Raw genomic sequence first — 27610 nt, forward strand, 5'->3', positions numbered from 1 at the left:
AAGATACCCAGATCCATCCTGAGGGGTACCAGGGGAGTATTTATTGGCAAGGCCATGATGCGTCTAATAAACTTATTTTTGGTGAGGGTCAATGCATTTATTGGGCTATGCCCCCAAAGTTTACCCCCATAAAGAGAAGCCGACCGCGCTTGTACTTGGTATATTTCTAGCGTTGGGCTTATAACCTTAGAAGAACAGCTCATCTGGACTTTCAATAATCCCCTTATTGCCTGGGTAAGCTTCAGGGTGGCCGTATTATTTTGAGGGCCCCAGCCCATCCTATCATTTAGGATTAGGCCCAAATATTCAAAGATATGGACTCGCTCAAGCGGCATGTCGTCCATTATGGGTGCGGGTAGGTAGTCGGTTTGGCATTAAAGACCATGTATTTTGTTTTGTTAATATTAACTAGAAGATTTCTTCTTTTACAAAAACTGAATGAATTCCTTTAAGACTCGCTGCATCCCCATGGGTGACTTCGAGAGGAGCAGGGTATCATCCACAAACATTAATGCAGGAAATTAGTGAGATGATATCTTCGGGGAATCCAGATCCTTCACAGCAAGTGTATCTTCAATTAAGCCATTTAGGAAAAGTGAAAAGAGGGTTGGCGCGAGCACACAGCCCTGCCTCACCCTTTTGTCAACAGGGTAGGGGGCTGTCAACCGTCCATCTTTGCCATATCTTACTCTGGCGTACGTGCCCTCGTGGAGGCGTTTAAGTTGAAAACAGAGATAAGGTGGCACACCCATGGCCAGCAGGATACTCCATAGCTGGTCACAGTCAGCCATGTCAAATGCAGATTTCAAATCCACGAAGGTAAGATAAAGACTCCCACCTTCCAAAGCCACATGCTTCCAGTTTATTAACTGCAACCTAAACAGCTGAACTACAGTTGAAATCTTGGCTCTAAAGCCAGCTTGTAACGGTGTTAGTATATCATGGTCTTCCATCCACTCCTGTAATCTTCCTAATAATACCCTCCCAAAAAGTTTTGGGATACATCAATAAGGCTAATTGGCCTATAATTAGATGGTTCGTTTGGGGATCCTTTTTAATAAATTGGAACAATCTCGGCTCCAGCCCACGTAGGCGGCGCAGGAAGGCCATTCAAGATTGCATTAAATATTAGTAATAAATAAGGAGCCCGGACTGTCTGTTCGCTTTTAAAAAAATCACCCGGGATTCTATCCAATCCTGGGGCTTTATTAGATTGCAACTTAGCTAAAGCAGATATAACCTCTCCCATAGTACATGGGGGTGCTTCACATAAAGATTCAAGATTAAAATTACACTCTGGGATCTTACTCGCACTTATGTCAACGTGGGAGCTGGAATATAATTCCTTATAGTATGAATGCCAGGCGTCCTCATCAATGTTTGCATCAAGGGTGGTTCTACCCTCTACTTTCCCGGAATGAACCAGATTCCAAAAGCTTCTACTATCTTTTAAATCCAAAGCCTTCTTGATCTCCTGCCATCTGGCTGTTTCCCACTCAGACTTGGCGGTTACAATTGTTTTCTTATAGGACGCCAAAGCTTCCTTAATACAAAGACTGTCGCCCCCTTTTAATGAGGTCAACAAAACTAGTTTTGCTTCCCTACAGGACTTCGAATACCAAGATCTTTTATCACCATCAGAGTTATGTTTAATGGGACCACTATTAAAAAAGAAATCCGCCAATACCAGGACCATTTCTTGCTGGATTTTGCCTAGGTCACTATCAAAACAAGGCTCAATTACATTTTCTACAGCAACGCTCTCTCTAACAAAGGTGTAATGCCCGCATACAATTTTGACATTATTTCCATTGATTGATTTATCTTTGACCAACGGATCCGTCTCCCTCCATTCACAACCATCAGGTGATTTTAGTGCGACTTCTCAGGGACTCTACCTAGACGCCCCTACTGAAAATCTAACTCCACAACTAAGGGGTTGTGGTCACTTTCACTGCAATCTTCCATGGAGAAATCCACCACATTATGCCAAATCTCTACACTAGTCAAGATATAATCAATGACCGTGGCCTGCCCAAGGCTCTTGAAGGTCGGGCGCCCAGGATTATTGCCAGGGAACCGACCATTGCAAGCCCTTAGAGAAAAAGTCAGAGTTAATGAAGTTAACTAGAGAACTAGAGGAGTTCAGCCCCTAATATGGTACATATTAGGTGCCGGGATTGACCAAGTAGCGTCCTCCTCACTAGTAATCGGTTGCATAATTCCATTAAGCGGTTCAAAATAACAATTAAAGTCTCCGCAAATTAGAAAGTAGAGATTCCCCGCCAATAAGTTCAGGAGGTTTAGCAAGCAATCTATTGTTGGGGATATCCCACCATACGGCACTGGTCGAGAATAAATATAAATGATGGCCAGTCTGGGTAGCTTCTTATTTGACAGGAGGATGCATGTGATGTCTGGGGAGTGTGTTTCTACTCGTTTGATCTTATATCCCAGATGGGAGGCTACCCATATGCATAGCCCCGATGATCTACCCTTTGGACATTTCACTGCCCCCTTGCAATATGTCACAAACCCTACCCTATACTGTAACTCTACCGCCCAAGTTTCCTGGAACAAACACATCTCATGAGAGTCAATGTATTCCCCCAAATCCAGTTGGTCTAGTTTAGAGGCGAGGCCTGCAATGTTTCAAGATAAAATTCTAGGGGCACCAGATGTCAATTGTGTACTCAACCTGCCGTTTCTCTCCAATAGGGGTCTGTCGACCATCCCAAGGCTGCAAATTCCAATGGAGGTCGGCACATGTTCTATTAGGCGATGATCAACTTTACCACTACCATGATCGGTTATGTTTAGGGCAATAGCATTCTCCAGTTCCCCCACTTTTCTATCTAAACTAGAAACTGGGTCATTATTTAACCCCACTCCATCACATGATCTTAAATATTGATCTGGGTCTCAACTCCCTATTGCCCCTGGGATAACATATTCCTCCAGAATTGTGTCCTGGTGAGTATCAATGGGGGTCAGTCAATCCACCAGATCCAATACGCTAAATCTGTGGCTAAAGGGTACTGCTAATGGTTGCTCACCATTTTCCACATTTGCCCTGTCGATCATCATGGCTGGGGCGGTTGTAAAAATAACTTAGATCCCTAACCTTTGTATTATAAACATCATCATTTTTCCAACAGAAATAAAGCTGTTCAGACAAACAGTAGATGTAATAGTGCTAAATAAATACTCATGCCTTAAGTAAAAAAAGATACTGAAGGCCCAATTCACAGAACTAACTTAAGACAAAATCCTAAATTTACTACCGTTTGTTTATTCACAGAAGGCACTTACTCATTTCGGTATTCACAGAAGTTAGGACTCCTAACTTTAGGTCTCCTAAATGACTTCTGTGAATACCGAAACTATTAAAGTTAGGATTTATCTCAGTTTAGGAGTAGTAAAGTTAGGACTACAAACTTTAGGACTCCTAAATGCCTTTTGTGATTATCAAAAGTCTTAAAGTTAGGATTTTTCTCAGTTTAGGAGTCCTAAAGTTAGGACTCCTAAATTATGTGAATACCGAAATGAGAAAGTGCCTTCTGTGAATACCAAAATGGTAGTAAGTTTAGGATTTTGTCTTAAGTTAGTTCTGTGAATCGGGCCCTCAACCTGTCTGTGAAACATATATACATAGTCAACTTCTTTAAAAATACACAACAAAGAATTTCTTATCAACGGATGTACAAAGGGCGCTGAAGAAGTCTAATTTGGTTTTGCCTTGTTCATAAAAACTGAAGATTACAAAAAAGTCTCAATGTGAGCTGCTGCATTCATCATCCCAACTCCTCCTTACTGTACCATCTGAGGTAGATTTTATCTACAATCTTCCATGCTAGCTGGGAGCTTTATTGTACAGCAGATTCCCTTGCTGAGATGTTATCTACTGCATTCTATGGTTTCAGTCTGGTGTGGGGCCCTGGAGTTGTTTCAGGTGTCCAGTTGGTAACATGAGAAGAAAAAAAGTTTAACAGGGACTTGCTCTCAGACATACCTCTTCTGCCTCCGACACTAAAGACCGGAGGTTCAGTGTATTTAGAAAAAAACTAAAAGAATGAGTGATTTCCAAGGTTCTCAGTTCATCGGGTAATATAGGGGGACACATAGAATGCCTGGAGGCTTTGGTGCATTAATGACACCAAGGATGCTCTAAGGCATGGGCGAAGGAGGCAACTGCCTGGGGTCCCAAATTCCAGGAGCCTCAACTTCCAAGGGCCCCAACTTCCAAGGGCCCCCAACTTCCAAGGACCCCAAATTCCAAGGGCCCCAACTTCCAAGGGCCCCCTTGGGAAGTGAACCCTGTCTCTATCAAACCTCTCTGACTTTCTCTCTCTTTGCCCAGCATCATGATAAAAATTTATGGAGCCACTAGAAAGACACATTTCAACTATGTTTGTTTAACTGCATCTTGTCGAAAAAAAAAGTTGTTAAGAAGAGGATCCCTCAAAAAATGTGTTTCTCCAGGACGCACAAAAAATGACACTAGGGCATGCACCTATTAGAGTAGAGGCAGAGAGAGCAGGAGAGAGATACCTCACAAGAATCACACGAGGAATTAAATGGGAATACTTACGGATCTAGAGAAGTTAGCACCGGAGTAAGGGATCCAGCAACAGAGGTAAGCTTCAAAGGGAAGAAAACAGAGAAAGAACATGAGCGAGAGAGAAGAGGAAGAGGAATCGGAAACATAGGCAAGGAAGGAGAGCACAAGAGGAGGCACAGAGACGAGGAAGAGGAAACAGATAAAGAAGAAGAGGAGAAGAGGAAGCACAGAGAGGAGGAGGAGGAGGAAGCAGACAAGGAAGGAGTACAAGACGAGATGAAACGGAAGAGGAAACAGAGTCATGGAAGGAGATGATAATAGGAGATGTGGGGATGAGAAAGAAGAAAAAGGCATGGAAGCAGAGTGCAAGAAGCATGGAGACGAGGAAGAGGAAACACATACAAGGAAGGAGAGGACATGAGGAGAAAAAGGGAAGAGGAAACAGAGGCAAGGAAAGAGAGGACAAGAGGAGATAAAGGTAAGCGGAAGAGGAATTAGAGGCAAAGAAGGAGAGGACAAGCGGCATGGAGAAGATGAGAAGGAAACAGAGTCAAGGAAGGAGAGTACAAGAGGAGGTGTGGAGAAGAGAAAGAAGAAATATAGAGAAGGAAGGAGAGGTCATGAGGGGGCATGGAGCACCCGAGGAGTGACAGCAGCCACAAGATATAGGAGCCCACTGGGGGGAAAGGAAATGCCCACACTGAGGAAAGAGGCCAACTGACCTGAGGAAGAAAGAATCCTGTGTGACAATGGAGAGAATCTAACATCAGTGGAACAGAGGGACACAGCTGAAGGCAGGTCGTGAAGGACAGAATCCCAGAGACGTGAACTAGTATAGGCCTGCAGCGGCCCCATGACTGCTGATGGCATGGCGGTATGCAGTCGTAATATCGAGTTTTGAATATGGTATGGACAGAATATCAAAGGCAAGAATATTGGTGACCAGTATATCGACCTTAAGGTAAGTAATATTTTTTTTTATATCGGAGTAAGTAGTATCGAAGTACATAGCAAAATATTGTTGTTTATAATATCGATATTTATATTAGTGTTATGTATTTGAGTAAGTATTTTATATGTATGTGTTTACCATGTTTTTTAAAGTTTTGAAATTATTTTTAAATATATGTATTACATTTTTAGTAATCAGTATTTTTTTTAAGTACATTTTGTGTTTTAGATTCAGAGCGGCTTGTGGGTTTATAGGGGAATAGGGTGAGGAGTAATTGTATCATAATAAATTAAGTAATTCATATTTTGCATTTATTGTTATTGATTATTAATTTATTGTTAATTACTTATCAATTGGCAGTTACGTTTTGGTAATCAAATAATTAATAATTATAATTATAACCAGTTAATTATGTTTTTTTATTGTTATTGTTGAATTATTTATTGTGAATTAGGAATTAATTGGCAAATAATTTTGACTAATTGATAATTGTATTAAATGTGCTATTTGTGTATGTGTAGCAGGTTGTAGGTTTATAGGTGAAGATGGTGGGAAGTAATTTAATTATAATGAATTAATTACAATTTTATTTATTTTGTAATGATTATAATTGTATTGTTTTTTTTATCTATTTATTTTAACAGTGCTCATAAGACCATAAAATAAATTTGCATTTATTGTTATTGATTATTAATTTATTGTTAATTACTTATTAATTGGCAATTACGTTTTGATAATCAAATAATTAATAATTATAATTATAACCAGTTTATTATGTTTTATTTATTGTTATTGTTGAATTATTTATTGTGAATTAAGAATTATTTGGCAAATAATTTTGATTAATTGATAATTGTATTAAATGTGCTATTTGTGTATGTGTAGCAGGTTGGGGGTTTATAGGGGAAGAGGGTGGGAAGTAATTTAATTATAATTAATTAATTACAATTTTATTTATTTTTTAATGATTATAAATGTATTGGTTTTTTTTATCTATTTATTTTAACAGTGCTCATAAGACCATACAATACAATGCCGTGTACCCTTAGCACATTAGGGAACAATACAGACATCATCTGGAATTTACACATCAGGGAATCACAAATGTCTTTGGTCAATAGATTATAAATGTATTGTCAATTAATCATTAATTGGTAATTAATTGTTAAAAATTGATTAATTTGTAATTAAATTAATTATAATGTATTTATTATTTTAATTATGTATGTATTTATTTATTTTGAAGGTTTTATAGAGCACGAACAAGACCCTTGCGGATTTCAGAGCCCTTTACATAAAATCAGGTAAATTATACAAAAAATAAATGCAGGTAAATCACGTATACATAACATCTTCTGCAAAGGAAAGCAGTAGGGTACATAACAGGACAACCCCGTTGATTCAGGTCAAGGGCAGATGAAGTGAATAAGTTATCTAGTTGGACCCTTGTCATTGTAAGGATTACTAGTAGGAGTATGATTGTTCTCAGAATTTCTTTAGTCTATGCTCAGGTGAATTTTGCCTTGAGAATCGATTTTACTTCCTTCTTGAAAGATGCAGTGGAAGATTTCAGTCTGGTTTCTGAGTGAAGTGCATTCAATATCCTGGGCGCCATTCCAGAGAAGGTTTGTTTATATGTTTTTTTCTTGTTAAATCTTTGCTGTTTCAGTAGAAGGTTTTCCGCACTTCATGAAGATCTTATCCCACCAGACATCGACAATTTTTGTGCGAGATAGCTGGGTGCATTGTGATGTATGGCCTTAAGCGTCATGCACGCCATTTTTAATTGAATTCTGGCTTCAAGTGGTAGCCAATTCAAGGATTTTAAGTCTGGGGAAATGTGGGAACTTCTTTTCGAACCAGTGATGAGTCTTGCTGCAGCATTTATTGAGGCTCTTAGGGGTGCTGTTGTAGCTTTAGGAAAGCCACACAGATAGACACTTCGGTACTCCACCCGAGGGATAACTAGAGCTTGTACTGCCAGCTTGAAGTCATTGACTGGCAGGAAGGGCTTCAACTTCCTCAGTGTGTTTATCTGGAAGCTTGCTCAATTTGTTGCGTTGCTAATGTGTTTCTGCATATTGAGGTTGCTGTCAAGAGTTATTCCCAAAGATTTCACTGAGTCCACAATGGTTGGTTGAACGTTGAGTGCAGTAAGATGTTTGATCCAGTCTTGCATTATGGGGACTTTGGCGGGTGGAGCTATAAGGAAGAATTCCGTTTTTAAAGTGTTCAATTTGAGATGGTTTTCTGCCAGCCATGTCTCGGTGTTCCTAAGAGTTGTGTTAAGCAAATTAATGTCTTCTAGAGTAGGAATCTTAAGATATAGTTTTTGTATCATCAGCGTACATGTGATATTGCACGTTAGACTTCTGTAGCATTTTGGTGAGTGGATCCATAAACAGGTTAAACAATGTCAAGGATAGTGAGGATCCTTGCGGGACTCCCAACGTGAGTTTGGACAGTGTGTTTTTGACCTTGAATTTTTGCGTCCGGTTATGGAGAAAAGAGGTAACCCAGTTTAGCGCTGACCCTGATAGACCCATTCTATGTTTCAGGAGATCTATCAAGTTCTCGTGTTTGACAGTATCAAAGGCTGAGGAGAGGTCTAATAGGATGAGTAGGCACGTTCCGTTCTGATCAAGGATTTGTAGCGCATCGTCAATGATGTGTGTCATGGCTGATCAGTGCTTTGACTTGCTTGGAAGCCTGATTGGTATTTGTTAAGAAGGTCAAAGTGATCCATATGTTTTGTCAGTTGGTGGTGTACACATTTTGCAGTAGGTTGGTCAAGGTAGGAATATTGGATATAGGACGATAGTTGTTTAGGTCCATACGGTCAGCTGTGGGTTTCTTTAGGATGGATGATACCTGTGCAACTTTGAGGGTGTCCAGGAAGCAGCCTAGTTGAAGTGAACTGTTAATGATTTTGGTCCAGAGAGGCAACAACCATGGAGTTAAGTCTTTAACAGCGTTTGCGGGGAGAGGATCAGGGAGGTGATTGGCAAGCTTCAGGGCATTAAGAATCTTGCATAAAGCATCTTTAGTGTAAGTAGCAAAGGATGACCAAGCTGCGTTGTTTTTTAGGTAAAACATTGAGGGGATTTGGTGTGGCGAAGTTGGGAGTGAAGGGGAGGTTATCAAACGAGGACCCAAGTGTAATATTAGGTCATTTAGGAGATCCTACTTGATGCTGTCAGTCTTCTGATTAAAGAAGGCAGAAAATTCTTCAAAGTTGGGTTGCGGGTGGTCTATGTCTTGTAGCCATTGAGGTGCATCCTTAGATTGGGTTTTGATCAATTCAAAAAGTTTTTGGGGACAATTTCTTGGTTGGTCTAGTTGGTGGCTGAAGAAGTCTGCTTTAGTGCGCTTGATATTTCTATAATAAGCATTTCTCTTTTTCCTTAGTATCTTGAGGTGATTAGCAGATGCGACTGATCTCCAATTGCGTTCAGAAGTTCTTTAGAGACCGTCTTTCCTCGTTAAGGAGACCGTTGTACCAGGGCTTAGAGTCTTTACTGGAAACTTTCTTTAGTTGAAGGGGGGCATCTCGTTAATTATCGAGGTCATTGAATTTAGGTAGTGGTTGGTGAGATCATGGACGTCGAAAGAACCTGCAGGGGGCAGAAGAAGGTTGTAGCTGGAGGATAGTTATTGTTAATTAATTTATTGTTATTTAATTACTAATTGATAATTATTATTTATTAATTTATTAATAGAAAATGTAGTTAATTGTGTTATTTTTTTGTTTAGCTGGTTGTGTGTTTATGGAGGAATAGGGTGGGAAGTAATCTTATGTTATTAAAGTGAATATTTATTTAATTTTATTGGTATTTATTATGAATATTTTTGTTGATTTTGTAATATTATTTATTTATAATTTATTTATTAATTATGTATTAATATGTCATTTAAAAAATATATATATTTAATTTATAAGTATGTTAATTTAACCCCTATGCTATCCTACATTTTCTACACTGTTACGCTCACTGGAGTTGGAATAGTAATTTTAACCCTAATGCTATCCAACACTTTCCCTACTGTTGCACTCACTGGAGTGGGAATAGTAATTTTGACCGCTACGCTATCCAACATATTCGCTACTGTTACACTCTTTGGACCTAGAATAGTAATTGCATTCCCTCCACTATTTTTTTTATTATTTTAGTTAATGTAGTATATAATTATTTTTTAAAATATAAAAAAATATTATGTTTTATTAATTTGTTATATATTTATTTTATTTGTATTTATATTAATATTGTATGTGTAGAGATATATTTGTAATTTATAAGATATGTTTTAACAATGTATAAGTTAGTAAAATAATTATTAAAAATATTATATGTTAATTATATGTATTTACTTCATTTTACATTATTTTTGTAACTTAAAAAAATCAATATTTTTTAACAACGATATTTTTGACATCAATATTATTTTTTCGATATGTGTGTACTCACCATTATGTAAATCGGAATGTCGATATTCTTGACTTTGATATTGTTGCGTCAATATTTCTGTTGGTCAATTTCTGACTCTCGATATTTTGTCAGTGATTTTAGATGGGATGCAAATGGACTCGCCGGCATAGAAAGATTTTATTTTTGTTGAACAGTAAGTAAGTAAGAAATGGTAAGAGTAAAACTAAAACTATTAGAAAAGAAAATGAATAGAGCAAGCCCCAGAAAATGGAAGGGAAACAAGTGTGAAATGCTCAAACAAGAGAAACACAAAACTTTTGGGAAAGACGATTGCGCTATATGTGTTCCCCTTTTCAACAAACATTTTTTTCTCTTCCTTCCTGCTGGTAATATGTAGAGTCTAGGCAGTGTGGGAGGATTCTTAAAACATGTATAGAGAAATCGGAGATTACAGAAGGGGAAGAAGGCAGTGTCAGAGGGAGAAGGGTAAGGAAAATATAGGAAGAATAAGAAAAGATTGAGTTAGTGAGAGAAATATTTTAACATACTCACCACATTGCCAATTGTGCCTCCAAGGGAGACTCCAAATAGGTTCCCCAAACTATAAAGACAAGAAAGAACATTTTGTAATTCATTGTGACAGTAATAAATAGTATATACATTCAGGCTAATGACTGCACCACATAATGAATTAAACTTTTTGGGTATACTATCTTTAAAAAAAATAATTTCTCATGTTTTTCTTGAAAGAATAAATCTGCTCGGACATTATAGTCAAGTCCTTAACATTAAGGGGCTGATTCCGTTCTGGGTCGGAAGGGCACCGAACGCGATCCGGTCGGAAAAACTGCGAGCCGTACGCGTGTTTTCCGTCCAATTCGTACAGTTGTTCAGCGAGTATGTACGATGCGAGCTACAGGAAATTCCCTGACCAAATCAATTCTGGGTCCGACCCGCTCCATACATCTCAGCTGTAAGCTAAACGTGCCGTCCTATGGATGTGATTTACGACTGAGCCAGTACGATGTACTCGTCGGACAGCCGGTTCGAGCTGAAGTTACCGGCTCGCAAAACGTCCGGGACGTTGCCTTTCGGGGTCCGCGTCTGACCCCCTCTCACCCGCAGCCTTATGACTCAGAAAAAGGGGGAGACCCAAGGGTCCCATGAACACAGGCGGGTACGGCGCAGATGGCACCAATGCGTACTCACGTTGGGGGCGCCTTTGTGCAAGTCGTACCCATTCAGTCAATGGGAGCCCATGTACGCACCGTACGACCGGCTTTAATTGACCTCTATGGGAGTCTGACCGAACCGAGTCCGGCAGCATGCAGCCGCATCGTACTGGTGCGGTCGGACTGCAGGAGTCCTGCTCGGTCGGAAAACACTCCGGATCTGTCTCGGTCAGAGAGCTGTACGACCCAGATCGGAATCAGGCCCCAAGTTTTGTAGTGATTTATCAAAGATGGGTTGGAATTTATGTTGTGATTTGAGAGCAGTCAGAGGATTCAGGCAAGTCATTGGTGATGGGTCATGTATGTCAGGGTTATGAATGAGCTAGAGAGAACACACAACACCCACTGTGAGATTGCTAACGATGCTGCTGTTGACATTGGCGAGCTGCACGGGAAAAAAAACTCCACTCTGGGCCTCATTCTGATGCAGTTAGGAAAGCATTCCCACCTAGGGCCTGATTCTGATGCGGTTATGAAGGCCTCCTAATAATAATAATGATAATAATACTGAAACTTATAAAGCCGAGCGGCTACCTCCGAAGTAAGTGTCCCAGCGCTAATGGCATTTGCTCCTTCCAAATTAGATCGGGAACGTGTCTTCCTGACCCAGGGCCCATTTATGATGCGGTTAGAACATATTGCTGTCATTGAAGTCAATGGCAGTCCAACCAAACTGTATCTGGATGTATCGTACTCCGTCATTCGGACTCTCCCAATCCGAGTCATTGGAAACCATTTCCAAACCGATTTGGTCGGGAAGCTTTCCAACCCGCATCAGAATCAGGCCCAAAGTGTTGTTTCACAGAGTTTTGTGGAACTCCGTGGGGAGTGGCAAAACTTCACCAATAGAGCGAAATTCTTCACCTACCCCTACTCAGTATGGGGGTTGTGTGTCTTTCAGACAGGGTGACTGGGAAGAAACTAAGCACCTGTCCTGATTTCACTTTAAAGAGGCCTTCCCTGACACATACAGAAGAACCTGACACCAGGCCCACCCTTGTCTTTGTTTAACTAGCCAGGCTGGACTCAAACCCATAGGAGAGGAATGAACTGACCAGAACTGGTTTAGGGTGTGAACAAATGGGTTTCCTTTCACCACTGGCTGCCACTGGGTATAAATGTGGCAACCCAGAGTTTCTCATCAGAACACCCTTGGACCTGAGAAGAGCAGAAGAAGGACTGCCCTACTGTCTGAGACCCAAGAAGAGCCCTGACTACTGGACCTGCTCTCAGTCTTGGGCCCAGGAAAAAGAAGCGGGCTATGTGGGTTATACGCTGACCTCCTGTTAAAGCTACAGGAACACAGTAAGCTGCAAGAGACCTTTTCCTGGAATTGCCCAGATGATCAGGACTGTACTATGCTGTAGCTGCTACCCGCCTATCTGTGGGTCTCCAAGTGCCACCCTTGATGAGCTTTGGAAATAATATTAATAATAATAATTGTCAGATTACTAAAGTGCCTAGTTACACCATGCAGTGTGTCCCACGCTACGAACCTGCCCCATCTTGAGTAGCAGACAGAAATGGACTAGTAAACAGTAATGGCCATCCTGGCTATGGAGAACTAAACAGACAGGTTTTAAGTTTGTTCCTGAACAATATTTCATAAGATTCTGCTCGCAGTTGGGCTGGTAGGGATTTCGAAGCCTTGGATGCCAAAAAGGATAAAGAATGAGCTCCTAGCTTGGCTCTAGAGGCCTGAGGGAATCACAATAGGTTAGCTTGAGCAGGTCTCAAATTGTGCAAAGGAAGATAAGGTTGTATCATATTTTGTAGATAATAAGGGCCTTTCTGGAACAGGATTCTGTAACAGAATCACATGGCTTTAAAACAAATTCTTTTTTCCAATCGAAGCCAGTGAAGGGTGGTGAGAGCTGATGCCCTTGTAGGAAGATTGAGACCCGAGCGGGGCCACGTGTTGGAGTTTATTTAGACTCCCTGTGGCTATTCCAAGATCTAGGGTATTACACTAATCAAACTCAGAGGTAATGAGCGCATGAATAATAGTTTTCGGTGATGCTACTGGGAGCAACCCCAAGGTCTTTCTCAGAATTTCCAGGGTTCCAAAGTTTCGGCCACACTGTTGACCTGGTTCTCAAAAGATAGTTTAGAGTAAAACCAGGGCCCTAAATTCTTGACCTTGCACATCAGTCCATTAGGCCGATGTACAGCTAGAAGGGGACTGACCCATAATCAGAATCTCGGTTTTATTGGCATTTAGCTTCAAACATCTATTAGCCGTCGTAGAGGCCGGCTCCACCAAGTAGGATTTGAACTGCTTTGCTGTCACCCCCCCAGTGTGAGAGAGATTCAGAGTCAGCTGGGTCTCATGAGCAGATGACACACGTTGAACCTTGTGTCTCTCATTAATGTCTGCTGGGAGGCGAATGTGATTATTAAATAAGGTAGGGCTCAAAATTGGGCCCTGTGGTGCTCCTTGAGTTAGAGATAGAGTCTGTGACAGAAAAGGGTCTTGAGTGACTTGGAAAGTGTGACTAATAGAAAGAAGCAAGCAACTGTAGGGCACTGCCTCCGACCTGCGCTCCCGTAGCCTCTGAAGCAGTAGGCCATGTGACACTGTGCTGAAGACTGCGCTGAGGTCCTGCATTGTGAATGATGGCGTGTGTCCTCTGTAAGGTCTTTGCCTCGAAGTTCAGTCGCAAGTATTAGTGCTGACTGCGTAGAGTAAGTGTTAGACCTGACATCATTGGCCTGATTCTCTCCTCCATTTTTTTCTGTTTGCCTCCTTGTTTACAATGTTTTTGCTGGTATATTGCTTTGGGCACTGTGCCACTGCTGAACAGTGCCACACTGCAAGTGCTCCCTATGTGAAATTACTGTATTTATTGAATTCCATGTTTAGCTTATTTGGTTTACTGTCAGTCCCTAGTCTAGTGCACCAGGAGTGCCAGGGCTTGTAAATACAAATGCTGCTCGTGAGCTTGCAGCACGTGTTGTGCCACCCACAAGAGCGGCCTAGTAAAAATATGTCTACAGGTCTGCCATTGCTAGACCTACGTGCAGTCTGGTACTGTCACGCAGACTGCGCAAGTACACCTACTTGCCAGTCCCTAAACCTTCCCTTAACTTAATGTTAGTCACCCCTATGGTAGGCCCGAGGGCAGGGTGCATTGTAAGCATAAGGTAGGACAAGCCTGACCAAGTTTGCATGTCCTAATAGTAAATTACAGCCATATTTGTTTTTCACTATTGTAAGGTTACCTGCTCTCCATAAGTTAGAATGGGCTGCCAGGGTTATTAAAAGCTATAATCCTAGCTGGCTCGGGGAGCATGGTACAATGTCGAGTTTAGTATCCCTGAACTCAGGGTTTATTAACGCATCTGTTTGTGTGGATGGTTTTTGGACTCTGGGTTTGAAAATAGCACTTTTAGAAAGTGGCTATTTTCTTGTCTAACTATTACCGGTTTCTGCTGGTTTGGTGTGTGTGTGTGTGACAGGAGCTGGGTGGCTCCAGAGGCCTGAATGAGTCAGTGTGGGGTGAGTGAGGCATTTGCATTGAGAGTAGGGGAAGAGTAGCTCCTGATAGCCTGCCCTGCCTGACACAATGCTGGCTCCACCTCCTGCCGGGTGACTGATGGCTCTGCTCCTGCCAGTGACAATACTGGCTCCACCTCCTGCTGGGCGTCTGGGGACCCTGCCCTGCACAGTGAATAGGCCAGGTGCCTCTGCCGGGCTACACCCACAACAAACCCAGGATGAGGGGAATTCCCCTGCATGGACAAAGGGATCAAAGCAGAAAAGGGGTATAAGAGAAGGACCCCTGAACCAAGAATTCAGATCACTTCTGACAAGGAAACCTGAACCAAGGACAAGAAGCCTGCTGATCCAAGGACTTGCCTACCCCTTCTGCCAGTGTGCTGTTTGCTGGGGGAATCCTGCAGTCACTTCTTTATTTTTGCCAAGGAACCAGGAGAGAGGAACTGTGTGTGTACTCTCAAGCTTTGCTGAGGAAATTCTCCAAGGGTTGGAAGAGTGCCAGCCTCCTGTTGAAGTCACAGGGTCAAAGGACTTCATTTATTTGCTAAAAGTGCTTGTTGCTGGAACCTGAAAATCCAGCACCATTGAAGAATCCAGCAATCTCGACGCCGACGGACGCCGCCGAATCCAGCTCGACATCGTGAGTAACGGCTCCAGTGTCCCGCTTCCTCAACGCCAGCCGCCAGGCCTGATCGATGCCAGTAGCGAAGCCAGTGAGTAGCGAGTTCGGCTCCAGCTCCAAGTGACCCCGTGTCGACGCCGCCGCTGATCGCATCGACCCTGAGCCCCCTCGACGCCGTGAGCGCTGCTCCCTCTTGCAATATCATCATCGACATCAACGACGACGTTGTATCCTGCTTCGCCTCATGAGCGCTGTTCCTGCCTGACATCTGTCGACGCCGCTGCAGATCGCCCCGACTCCGAGGCCCGATCGACGCCGAAGACGCGACGCCGGACATCTTGACGCCGCTGATCATCGTGTGCTTCGCTTTTCCAAGGTACTGTGTTGTGGGGGGCCGTTTTGACTCCGGGCTCGACGTAGCGCTCCTCGCGGTCGACGCCAAACCTTTGGATTAACTTCGCCTCAATGTCGTGTGACTCCTGTGGGGGTTACATTGTTGCCAAGAACTGTGATTTAAAGAAGAAGAGTTGCTTTTGTTACTAAAGACTTTGTGCTAAGAAGAAACTACACTTGAACTATTATTTTTCCTTCCAAGAGTATTTATAAGATTGTGGTATATTTTTGTTGTTATTTGGTCTTGTGCTAAGCCTTATATAAACTTCCTTATTTTTATAATACTACTGTGTCGTGTCCACTTGTAGTGTATTCACTTTATTACTGTATGTGGTCATAAATGCTTAACGCACTGCCTCTGAGATAAGCCTGTCTGCTTTGCCAAGCTACCAAGGGGGTGAGCAGGGGTTATCTAAGTGTGTGGTCCCCTTGCCCTGACTAGAGGAGGTGAGTCCCTATTTGTCAGAAGTTTATACCTCTGCCAACTAGAGTCAGCGATGAGGATTTGAACTTTGCATTTATGACCCATGTGCAGTGATTAGTGTGCGCTACATAGTGAAAGCAGACCATAGCGCAGCCACAATCTATTTTTGGTAGGATATTCTATTTTTGTTCTCCGCTTTCCTGGAGCTTGATTTTTTGAACACTGCCAGTTTTGACCATGAGTGATGCCGGAGTCACTCCCCTTGTTGTTGTGGAAGGATTTGATAGGAGTAAGATAAAGGACTACAAGTCACAACAGCTGAAATCCTGTTGCAAACAGTTTAAAGTTCCTATCTCTGGCCTCTCAAAGAAGGAGGAATTTCTAAAAGCATTGGAAGCTTGGTTAGAGGCCATAAATCCCTCTGATGCAGTGGTGGTACCGCCAGGGGAAGGGGATGAGGAGGTGCCAGTGAATGGGCCCGCGGCTTCTCCCGGTAGCAGTGTGTCCTCTAAAGGTCTTTCCCCTGAAGAAAGAGAAGAAAGGGCGAAGGAGCGAGCATACAACATGGAAATGGCAAAACTTAAGATAGAAGGGCAGTTAGAGTTAGAAAATGCAAGAGGCAGGAGAGATGCTGATATGGAGATCAAAAGGTTGGAGTTTGAAAGAGAAAAGTTAGCTTTTGAGCGTGAGAAAATGGTGAGGGAAATGGAGCTCCAAGCTAAGAGTTTAGAATTGAATCCCTCTGGTGGCAGCATCCCATCTGTGCCTGCAGAAAGTAGGTTTTATTTTCCCAAAGATATGATCAAAGATTTTCAGAAGAATGAGGATATTGGTCAATGGTTTAAAGCATATGAGTTAGCATTGTTGGCCCACCGGATCCCTGAGAAGGATTGGGGAGCGGGGTTGTGGGGTCGCTTTGTGAATGAGGGGAGAGATACCCTGTTGGACATGCCTGTTGAGGATAGGATGTCTTATGCTCATATGAAAGATGCTTTAATGTTAAGGTATGGCCTAACCCCAGAAAAGTACAGACAAGCCTTTAGAGATTGTAAGAAATTGCCTGCTACTACTTGGATTGAATATGTGTCATTTTTTGGCAGAGCCATGGATGGTTGGGTAAAGGGCAGCAAAGTGGAAAGTTATGATGCTCTTTATGATTTGTTTGCTTGGGAGCACTTGTATAATAACTGTTTTCCAGAGCTGCGCCAGCACCTTATTGATAGCAAGATATCTTATCCTAGAAAACTTGCTGAGGAGGCGGACCGCTGGGTCAGTACCAGGGTCCACAAGGGTCCAGTGGGAGACTCAGCAAAAGGTGGGCAGGGTCCCCAGCAGAAGAGTGGGGGGGGGCAAGGGTAAACAGAGGGAGTTCCAGAAAGGGCCCCAAAGTAATCCCCAAGGGAACCAAGGGAAGGGTTCTCAGCCTCCCCCTGTGAAGAAGCCAGGGGCCCGACAGGTAAACCTGTTCATAGGGGCCCAATGACCTGCTATGTTTGTAAGCAGGTGGGACACCGTTATTATGATCCCCAGTGTCCCATGAGGGACTCTAATGCACCACCACGTGCACCCCCCCGTCAGTTGGCGAGTGTAGCCCTGGGAGGGGAGGAGATGGTTGCCCCTGGTGGGAGGGGTCCCACAGAGATGTCCCTGGTCTCTTTAGGAGACATGGAAATGGTCCCTCCACCCCTTCTGCCTAGTAACACTAATAAATATAGGCAGTGGGTGACCATTAATGGCCATAGAGTGTAAGCTCTCAGAGACACCGGAGCGAGTGTGACAGCTGTCAAGTGTCACTTGGTGTCCAGAAAACAGGTGGTTCCCCAAGCATTCTACCCTGTGATAGCTGCTGACAACTCCCAGAAAGAGTATGAGGTAGCTCAGGTTCCCTTTGAATGGGGGGGAGTTTCAGGTACTCTTCAAGTTGCTGTAAGGCCCGCCATGCCTGTTGATTGTCTCCTGGGCAATGATTTGGAAGACTCCCCTTGGGCTAAGGTGGAGCGAGAGACACATTTGCCAGAGTGGGTGTGTGCAACCACTCGATCGATGACAACAAGTAAGGGTGTTGATGGGGTCCCGGAGCCTGAAAGTATGGCCCAGGGCCCAGCTGTGAAGAGAAGAGGCAGGAGGCGCGGGAAACCGGCCCCCATAGTTCCCGTGGTCCTGGAGGAGGCAGACCCTGAGGGGGATGCCCTGGAGCCCACAGGGGAACAAGTTGCTGAACTGGGAGACCTGCCCGAGCTGACCCACTGGCAGCAGGATGGTGGTCCCTCCAGGGAAGAATTTTGTGTAGAACAGAAAGTGTGCCCTTCTCTTGTGGGGATGAGGCAGCAGGCCTCAGCCCAAACCACAGGTGATCAGTCAGGATCACATTTTGTCTACTGGGAGAAGGACCTCCTGTATAGCGAGCCTAAGGCTGCTGAGCCTGGGTCAGCCCGTGTGCTGGTGGTACCCCAGCGCTTCAGAGCCTTCCTACTGGGTTTGGCTCATGACGTTCCATTAGCGGGACATCTGGGGCAGGACAAGACCTATGACAGGCTTGTCACCCATTTTTATTCGCCTCAGATGAGAAGGGATACAGATATCCATTGCAAAACCTGTCAAACTTGCCAGGCAAGTGGGAAAAGCATAAGAAAGCAGAAGGTTCCCCTCCAACCTTTTCCTGTCGTCAGTACCCCCTTTGACCGGGTGGGGATTGACATTGTTGGGCCCCTGGACCCCAAGACAGCCCTGGGCAACAGGTTCATCCTGGTCTTGGTGGACCATGCCACACGGTACCCGGAAGCCATCCCTCTCAGAACAGTGACGGCCCCCGTGGTGGGACGGGCACTGATGGGTGTTTTTTCCCGCATGGGGTTCCCCAGAGAGGTGGTGTCAGACCGGGGACCCAACTTCATTTCAAATTATATGAAGTCTCTGTGGAAGGAGTGTGGGGTAACCTACAAGTTCACCACTCCTTACCACCCTCAAGGTAATGGGCTGGCTGAGAGATTCAACCGGATCAAGGCATGATCATGGGTCTTGAAGAACCAATGAGGCGTAAATGGGACGTCCTCTTGCCATGCCTGCTGTTTGCTTACCGTGAGGTGCCACAGAAGTCTCTAGGGTTCAGCCCCTTTGTGCTTTTGTATGGACACCCGTTAAGAGGACCTTTGAGTCTGGTCAAAGAAGGCTGGGAGCAATCTCCCAGGAAACCTCCCCAGGATGTATACAGATACATGCTGGCCATTAGGAGCCAGATTAGGCGCTTCAGAGATCTTGCTCAGGCAAATCTGGAGGCCAGCCAGGAAGAGATGAAGCGGTGGTGCGACCGGAATGCCACTCTGGTGGAGCTTCAACCTGGTCAGAAGGTTTGGGTCATGTCCCCTGTGGAACCTTGTGCGCTCAAGGACAGGTGGACTGGACCATTTGAGGTTGTGGACAAAAAGAGCGATGTCACCTACATGGTGGACTTGAAATCTCCCAGTAACCCCTTGAGGGTCCTGCATGTCAACCGTTTAAAGCCCCACTTAGAAAGGTCCGAAGTGGGCATGCTCCTAGCTACAGATGCTGGAATGGAGGAGGAGAGCGAGCCTCTTCCTGACCTCCTGTATGCAAAAGAGCAAGATGGGTCAGTGGATGGTGTTGTCCTCTCTGACACACTGACCCTTGAGCAGCAGCGAGATTGTCGCCAACTGTTGGGACAATTCCCTGATCTGTTCTCCTTGATTCCTGGTGTCACTCAGTGGTGTGTCCATGATGTGGACACCGGGGACAGCACTCCTGTGAAGCACAAGGCTTACAGGGTGACTGACAAGGTCAGAGCATACATCAAGGAGGAGGTCTCCAAGATGTTTGCCTTAGGGGTGGTTGAGTCCTCTAGCAGTCCTTGGGCCAGCCCAGTGGTCTTGGTCTCGAAGGCTGCATTGCCTGGTGCTTCACCAGAACTTCGGTTCTGTGTGGATTACCGAGGACTCACCAAGACTGATGCGCACCCCATTCCCAGAGCTGATGAGCTCATAGATCGGTTAGGGGCTGCCTGGTACCTTAGTACGTTTGATCTAATGTCTGGGTACTGGCAGATCGCCTTAACTGATGGGGCAAAAGAGAGGTCCGCATTCTCGACACCAGATGGGCTCTACCAGTTCCGGGTTATGCCCTTTGGGGTGAAGAATGCCCCTGCCGCCTTCCAGAGGTTGGTCAACCAGGTATTGGCTGGACTGGAGGATTTCAGTGCCGCCTATCTGGACGACATCGCAGTGTTCAGCGCCAGCTGGGAGGAACACTTGCGCCACCTCCAGGAAGTGTTGTTGGCCCTGCGCAGAGAAGGCCTCACAATCAAAGCCAGTAAGTGCCAGATTGGGCAGGGTTCAGTGGTGTACTTGGGGCACCAAGTAGGGAGCATCAAGGTGGCCCCCCTGCAACCTAAGATTGATACCATCCTGGCTTGGGAACCGCCCAAAACCCAAACTCAGGTGAGAGCCTTCTTAGGTCTCACGGGTTACTACAGGAGGTTTGTCAAGGACACTGTTTGCTCTGTTTACGATGTTTTTGCTGGTATATTGCTTTGGGCACTGTGCCACTGCTGATCAGTGCCACAGTGCAAGTGCTCCCTATGTGAAATTACTCTATTGATTGAACTCCATGTTTGGCTTATTTGGTTTACTGTCAGTCCCTAGACTAGTGCACCAGGAGTGCCAGGGCTTGTAAATACAAATGCTGCTCGTGGGCTTGCAGCACATGTTGTGCCACCCACAAGAGCGGCCTAGTAAAAGTATGTCTAAAGGTCTGCCATTGCTAGACCTACGTGCAGTCTGGTACTGTCACGCAGACTGCGCAAGTACACCTACTTGCCAGTCCCTAATCCTTCCCTTAACTTCATGTTAGTCACCCGTATGGTTGGCCCACGGGCAGGGTGCGTTGTAAGCATAAGGTAGGTCAAGCCTGACTAGGTTGGCATGTCCTAATAGTGAATTACAGCCATATTCGTTTTTTACTATTGTAAGGTTACCTGCTCTCCATTGTAGGAAGGTGGATATCTGACTGTGGTTACCCCCAACTTTTTGCCTGGTGTTTAGCTGGTTTTTCGACTTAGTTCACCTGGGGCCCTGCTATTCAGGACCCCAGGCCCACTGCTCTCTCTGTAAAATGGATACCATGTACCTTAGGTGCATATCTAATTGTATACTGAGTCACCTTATCAGCCCCTGTACAGTGTACCTTAGGTACCCAGAGCATAGGTGCACCCAGGACCTACCAGGGGCTGCAGCATGTATTATGCCACCCCTGGCTGGCCATCCCAATCTGACACAACTGGCTGATCAATCAGTTGGGGCAAGGTGGTGTAATCACCCTTTGCTTTAGATATAGTATCCCTATATCTAACCCTAAAATGGACACATATCCTCCTATCAGTCACTCCTATGGCAGGCCTTATCAATCCTGAAGGCAGAGTGCTTGGAATTATGTGAGATGGTGCTCTAGCATGAACTGAGCCTGTCTGCAGCTTTCGGAACCAAGTTCTTTAGCTGTTTCCATGATAACGCTATACCATATACTCTTAAGTGCATTATAATCCTCGCGGGTATTTCCAACTTTGGTATAGCATTATCAAAACATGTTGAGTAAGGTGTCATACGAATTGGAATACTACCCCCTCGCCAATTCTGGCGACGGGGGTAGCATTCCACCCTTCTAGAAGGACACGACATGTATGCAACTGTGAACCTCGGTTAAAGTTAACTCGAGCCTTAGCATCACAAAATGGATGCTGCCACCACAGACACAAGTCTGACCTCCTGCTGCTGGGAGTCCTTCCAGGGAGGCTTGGAAAAAGGGTTTCCTGCCTTGGGAGGTGTTAGCACCACCCCAGACAGGATTTTGTGTATTAGGTAGGACAGGGCTGAAAGGAATGAGACATGCCTGGGGCACACAAGGTGTCCCTGTGCATACACCAGTATAAACCAGTTCCTGGGGCACTCCAGCCCCAGCTCTGGCACAAGACCGGACAAAGGATAGAGGGTGTAACCACCCACCTTCCTGGTCCCACCCAGAGGAGGGACCTAGTCGTAGTACAGCCCCCTTTAGCTGGATAAAGGTAGGAGCTGGTCCCATTCCAGATTAGATTATCCTGAACAACTTTACAAGAAGAAACTCTGGACTTCGACGTTCTGCTCCACAGAAGACTGAAGAAATCTCCCTTGTGGGCAAGGAGTGTCCACCCTGCACAAGCAGGCACCATCAGCGTCCAGCGGCTTCCCTTTGTTGTCTTCCCTCGAGGATCCAGACTTCAGAGCCCAACGAGACCCGGATTCCCAGACCTCTCCGACCTCTACCCCATCTGCAGCACAGCTGAGATCCGTGGGTGCGACGAGACACGTGGGACCGGCCATCTTGAAAGAAGCAGCACTTCGCTCCAGCACGACTTCTGAGGTAACCTCGTCCAAGTGCTTTGGGGATTGAGAAGCCCAGACGCCGAGCAGCTCCTGCACCGAAGATCAGCCCTCCAGCATCCACGAGATCTGCGTGGGGCCCTTCTGCCTGTTTGCTGCTCGACGCGTTGTCTGGTCACCTGCCGGCTGGCTAGTGACCTCCTAGACGACGAACCTTGAAATTTTCACTGCTGGTCTGGTTGCTCCAGACGGGCCCTTGCTCCCTTCCAAAAGAGGAGCACCCCGGACCCTCCTTGTCTACTCCAGACGCCGTTTCCACTCACCGCGTGGATTGCCTTTGCCAAGGCCTGTTGACTCCGAATCCAAAGCTGACACCGCCAACAGCGAGAGCCTGCGTGGGACAGCTCGTGCCTCCATCCTGGTCGTCGAAGACACCACCTGGTCCACATGGCTGCAGAGACAAGCGTCCACCCTCACCTGATGGGGACGACGACATCTGGTTCAGCCCCTGGTTCCACCACAGTCACTGACTAGTGACTTTATACATTGTCCCCTCTGCTTTCAGGTTCTTCTCTTCACTGATCCACCCTTGGATCACACCGGACATCTTCCTCCTGATCGCCTGCAGCATCTTTTCTTCCAGGCTCCATAGTCTTCAACGCCGGAACCTGACACGACTTGGCACCTATGCACCCGCAGCCTGTGGGTGAGGTAACACGAGCATTTTGGTGCTCAAGGGAAGCTTGACTCTCCTAGTGTCCAGTTCCACAGTCGTTATAGTTCTACCTAGTCAAGATTGTCCGTACTCACCTTTTTCTTGAACTGTACTGTCCATAGACACTGTTACGCATCTCGCGTGTGAGTTCACACTCTGTACACGCGTTCCGTCGTGCCCCTAGGGCACCATTATAATTTGTGCAACTTAAACGTATTTTTACTAAGAGATTGTCATGTGCTTAGCCCTCTGATCTCATAAAGAGTTCAGAGGTGTATGTTAGTTAATAAATATATTGTTTATTTTCAGAACAACCTGTGTGGTGTCCTTTCACTTGGTATTCAAGGGGTTATATGTGGTAAAACAGCTGGCTTCTCATGCCAAAAGAGTTTAGCCTAAGACTGCTTTGTCCATGCTACCATTAGGATAGCTGGTCTATAAGGTTGACTTTACAACCAATCACCATAAGGGTTGTTTGGACTGATACAAGGTGATCACTAGAATAAGTGAGCATTGTTGGACAGGCCCCATGAAGGGCTCGCTCCCTCCCCGCATGGCAGGGCCCAGACACCGGCTCTCCAGGTGCTACCCACAGAAGCAACCCGCAACCCGTCCACTACGGGACGCCTGCTCCCGGATATCTCTGTATCAGTGGCCCGGGCCACCGTCAGCACCATTGCCCGGCCCAGCCGCCATCTTGGACACTGCACCACGAGGCCGCGTGGCCTCTGCTCGACCCCAACCCTGGGCCTGGCCAGGCCCCGACATCCCGGCACCACCATCCACCCAGGAGGTGAACGGAGCACTTGGCAGGTCAATGGGAGAAAGAAGTGTCGATGGCTCTCCCCCGCCAGGTGCCGATCGCCCCCAGCCTCCCCGGGCGCTGGCTCCACCCTCCCGCTGGGTGTCTGGACTCCCTCATCCCGGACCTCCCGACCTCCAAGTGCGAGGGTCCGGACATCAAAGGGCGCCAGACCTATAACTGAGACAGCTCCAGAGCAGGAAGGCAGTTGTATCCTGGAGTCGAGAGACGCCTTGAAGAACTCATCCTTGACGGACTGCTGGCGCTGCCGCAGCCCTGCCTTGTGAACCATCGTCCTGCCTGCTGGCGCTGCCGCGGCCTTCTGCAACCTTCATCCTCGTGGGGACCTGCTGGCGCTGCCGCGGCCCGTTGTAACCTTCATCCTCGTGGGGACCTGCTGGCGCTGCCGCGGCCCGTTGTAACTTTCATCCTCGTGGGGACCTGCTGGCGCTGCCGTGGCCCGTTGTAACCTTCATCCTCGTGGGGACCTGCTGGCGCTGCCGCGGCCTCTTGCAACCACCATCTTCGTCCGGACCTGCTGGCGCTGCCGCGGCCCATTGCTACCTACGACCTCCTAGGGACCTGCTGGCCCTGCCGCGGCCCGACCTTCTAGAACGCCGAGCTCGAGGATTGTGAGCTACCCATCATTCCACCTCAATACCAGATTGGTACCAAGACTGTCCCGCTACCCCCTTTCCCTTGCAGAGACTAGAATTGAGAGGACCCTCGTGTCCTGTTCTCACTGTACCGTGATACTTTGCTTCAAGAACTGCATATAAAGAGTGTCAACCTTATCCTTGTGTGGTGTCCATCTGTGGGGGGGAAGTTACTTGTCTGTACGATCGCTGGAGACGGTCCTCCTCGGAGACCTCTCCCTGTGTCCTCGGCCGACCCTCCAGGTCCCCGTCTAACATTGGTGGCCAGCGGCGCGATCCGAACCGACGCATAAGCGTACAGAAAGTGACTCACCCCACGACTCAACCACAATGTCAACAAAAGAGAGCGGATCCGCAGAGAAATTCCAGATGGAGAAGCTGGAAGAGTACAACCATCGAGAGCTAAAGCAATTTTGCATGGAGCTAGGCATTGCTACCACCGGGCTGAGCACGAAAGAAGACTTCAAACGTGCCCTAGAATCTTGGGCGGAAACGGGTGCGGCTGCACCCCAGAACCAAAACCAAGAGGCACCAGAAACGAACACCACTCCGACGGAAGAAAGGAGAGCGGGTCTCTCCCTGGAAGAGATCCAAGAACGAGAGAAAAGCAGACTCCATGAATTGGAGATGACACGGCTCCGGTTGGACGGAGAGCTGAAACTGGCGGAACAAAAAATGAGCTTAGAACACTTACGGCTCCGAGAGGAGCGGGAGGAGAAACAAAGGCAGAGAGAACTAGAAGAGAAGAAACTGGCATACGAACACGAGTGCCAGCTTGCAGAAATAGAAATGCGGAAACAGAACAAAGAGCTAGGGGTGCCCGAGCGCCCGCACACCCCAGGCACTACCGAACCCAAGGTCCACATCCCCAAGGATGTCGTCAGGGAATATTATCGGAACGACGACATACAGCAGTGGTTCAAGGCCTACGAGATCGCCAGGACCTCCCACCGGATTGATCGAAGTGACTGGGGAGCCGGCCTATGGGGGAGGTTCGTCAATGAAGGCCGCGATGCCCTGCTACAGCTCCCAGACCACCAGATGACCTCCTACGACCACATGAAGGCCGCCCTCCTCACTCGATATGGACTCACGCCCGAGATGTACCGCCAGAGGTTCCACGACTGCAAACGGATCCCGGGCACAACTTGGGTGGAATATGTGAACTATTTCAGCCGAGACTTCGAGGGGTGGATCAAGGGCAGCCACGTAACCACCTACGAGCAACTCTTTAATCTCATTGTGTGGGAGCACCTCTCCAACAATTGCTTCGTTGAGCTCAGGCAGCACCTCCTCGACAGTAAATTGACTGAACCTCGGCAGCTCGCCGCTGAAGCTGACCGTTGGGAAAGCACCTGAGTGGCCCGGAGTGGGCCAAGTGAACAAAACAGGACCAACCAAAGTACCCATCGCCCCCGAGGAGGAGGAGGAGGCCAGGGCCGGGGCAGAGATGCCGTCCCGGCAGCTCCCACCAGCAACACCCCGCCCCCGGCCGGTCGGGGAAACCCCCCGATGCGCCCAGGGTTCCGAGCCAATGTTACTTGTCACCGATGCCAGCGAATCGGCCACTATGCCAGTGACCCAAACTGCCCAAAGAACCAGACTCCCGGGCCCCGCCAGGTAGCTGCCGCCGCCCTAGGAGAAGAGCAAATCTCCGAAGGGCATGAAGAGTACGAGCAGGAGCAGCCCGAGTGGGAACCTGCCGCCATGGTCCTGGCTTGCCTAGGGGGAAGAGACATGATCCCGCGGGCTCCCCTACCGGCCAACACCAGGAAATACAGCCAGTGGGTGAACATAAATGGGCGCAAGGCCGAAGCCCTGCGGGACACGGGGGCCAGTGTGACGGCCGTCCGCTGTCACCTGGTGACCCCAGAACAAATCCTGCCAAACGTTCTTTGCCCCGTCTGATCGGCCGACAATTCTGAGAGCCTGTGTCGGATGGCTTGCGTCCCCTTCGAATGGGGAGGAGTGTCCTGTATGCTAAAAGTGACTGTCCGCGATGATGCCCCCGTGGACTGCCTCCTGGGAAACGATCTCGAGAGTTCCCCGTGGGCGGCCGTTGAAAGAAGAGAACACCTGGGGATGTTGGGCCTCCCAGACTGGGCGTGCGTAACAACCCGGTCCATGGCCGCCCGCACCATCCTCAGACCTGAAGAACCCGAATGGCCAGCACCTCCTTCCCCGATCGCTCCAGAGGAAGACACCATCCATACCGACCCCCCGGAACAAACCAAAGAAGGGCCCACTCAGCCCCAAGACTTTCCAGACCTGGCTCAGTGGCGTCAAGAAGGGGGACCCACCCAGGAGCAATTCCGGCAAGAGCAAAAGACCTGTCCCTTCCTCAAGGGACTGCGACAGCAGGCACTCGCCCAAAGCGCGGGAGACACCGCAGGGGCCCACTGGATCTACTGGGACAATGACCTACTGTACAGCGAACAATGAATCGCGGAGTTCGGGGCCAGTCGAGTGTTGGTGGTGCCCCTCCGCTTCAGAGACTTCCTTTTGAACTTGGCACATAATGTCCCCCTGGCTGGGCACTTGGGGCAAGACAAAACATACAACCGCCTGGTAACCCACTTTTACTGGCCGAAAATGAGAAATGACGTCTCCAACCACTGCCGGTCCTGCCCCACCTGCCAGGCCAGCGGGAAGAGCGGCCGAAAACTCAAGGCACCCCTGCAACCATTCCCCGTTGTTACCACCCCGTTCGAAAGGGTGGGAATAGACATTGTGGGGCCCCTGGACCCCCGAACAGCACAAGGACATCGATTCATCCTGGTCCTGGTGGACCACGCCACCCGCTATCCCGAGGCCGTTCCCCTCCGAACTGTGACAGCACCAGTGGTAGGCCGAGCCTTAATGGGGATCTTCTCTCGAGTGGGCTTCCCCCTGGAAGTCGTCAGCGACAGGGGCACGAACTTTATTTCAAAGTATATGAAATCCCTCTGGCAGCAGTGCG

The 27610-nt window shown here is 47.0% G+C and overlaps 1 protein-coding gene across 1 annotated transcript in view; it reads right to left on the reverse strand.

Annotated features, from left to right (window-relative positions):
* The window catches only part of LOC147725243 (nicotinamide N-methyltransferase-like), a 159120-nt gene that overhangs the window by 57924 nt on the left and 73586 nt on the right, over positions 1–27610 (reverse strand). The window contains exons 3-4 of the mRNA XM_086966556.1: positions 10493–10541; positions 4592–4641 (exon numbers count right to left, since the gene is read on the reverse strand). Of these exons, the coding sequence (XP_086822682.1) occupies positions 4592–4641; positions 10493–10541 (99 nt within the window). The remainder of the gene's footprint in view (positions 1–4591; positions 4642–10492; positions 10542–27610) is intronic.

The sequence above is a fragment of the Lissotriton vulgaris genome, chromosome 4_1, assembly GCF_964263255.1.
Source record: "Lissotriton vulgaris chromosome 4_1, aLisVul1.2, whole genome shotgun sequence".
NCBI lineage: Eukaryota > Metazoa > Chordata > Amphibia > Caudata > Salamandridae > Lissotriton > Lissotriton vulgaris.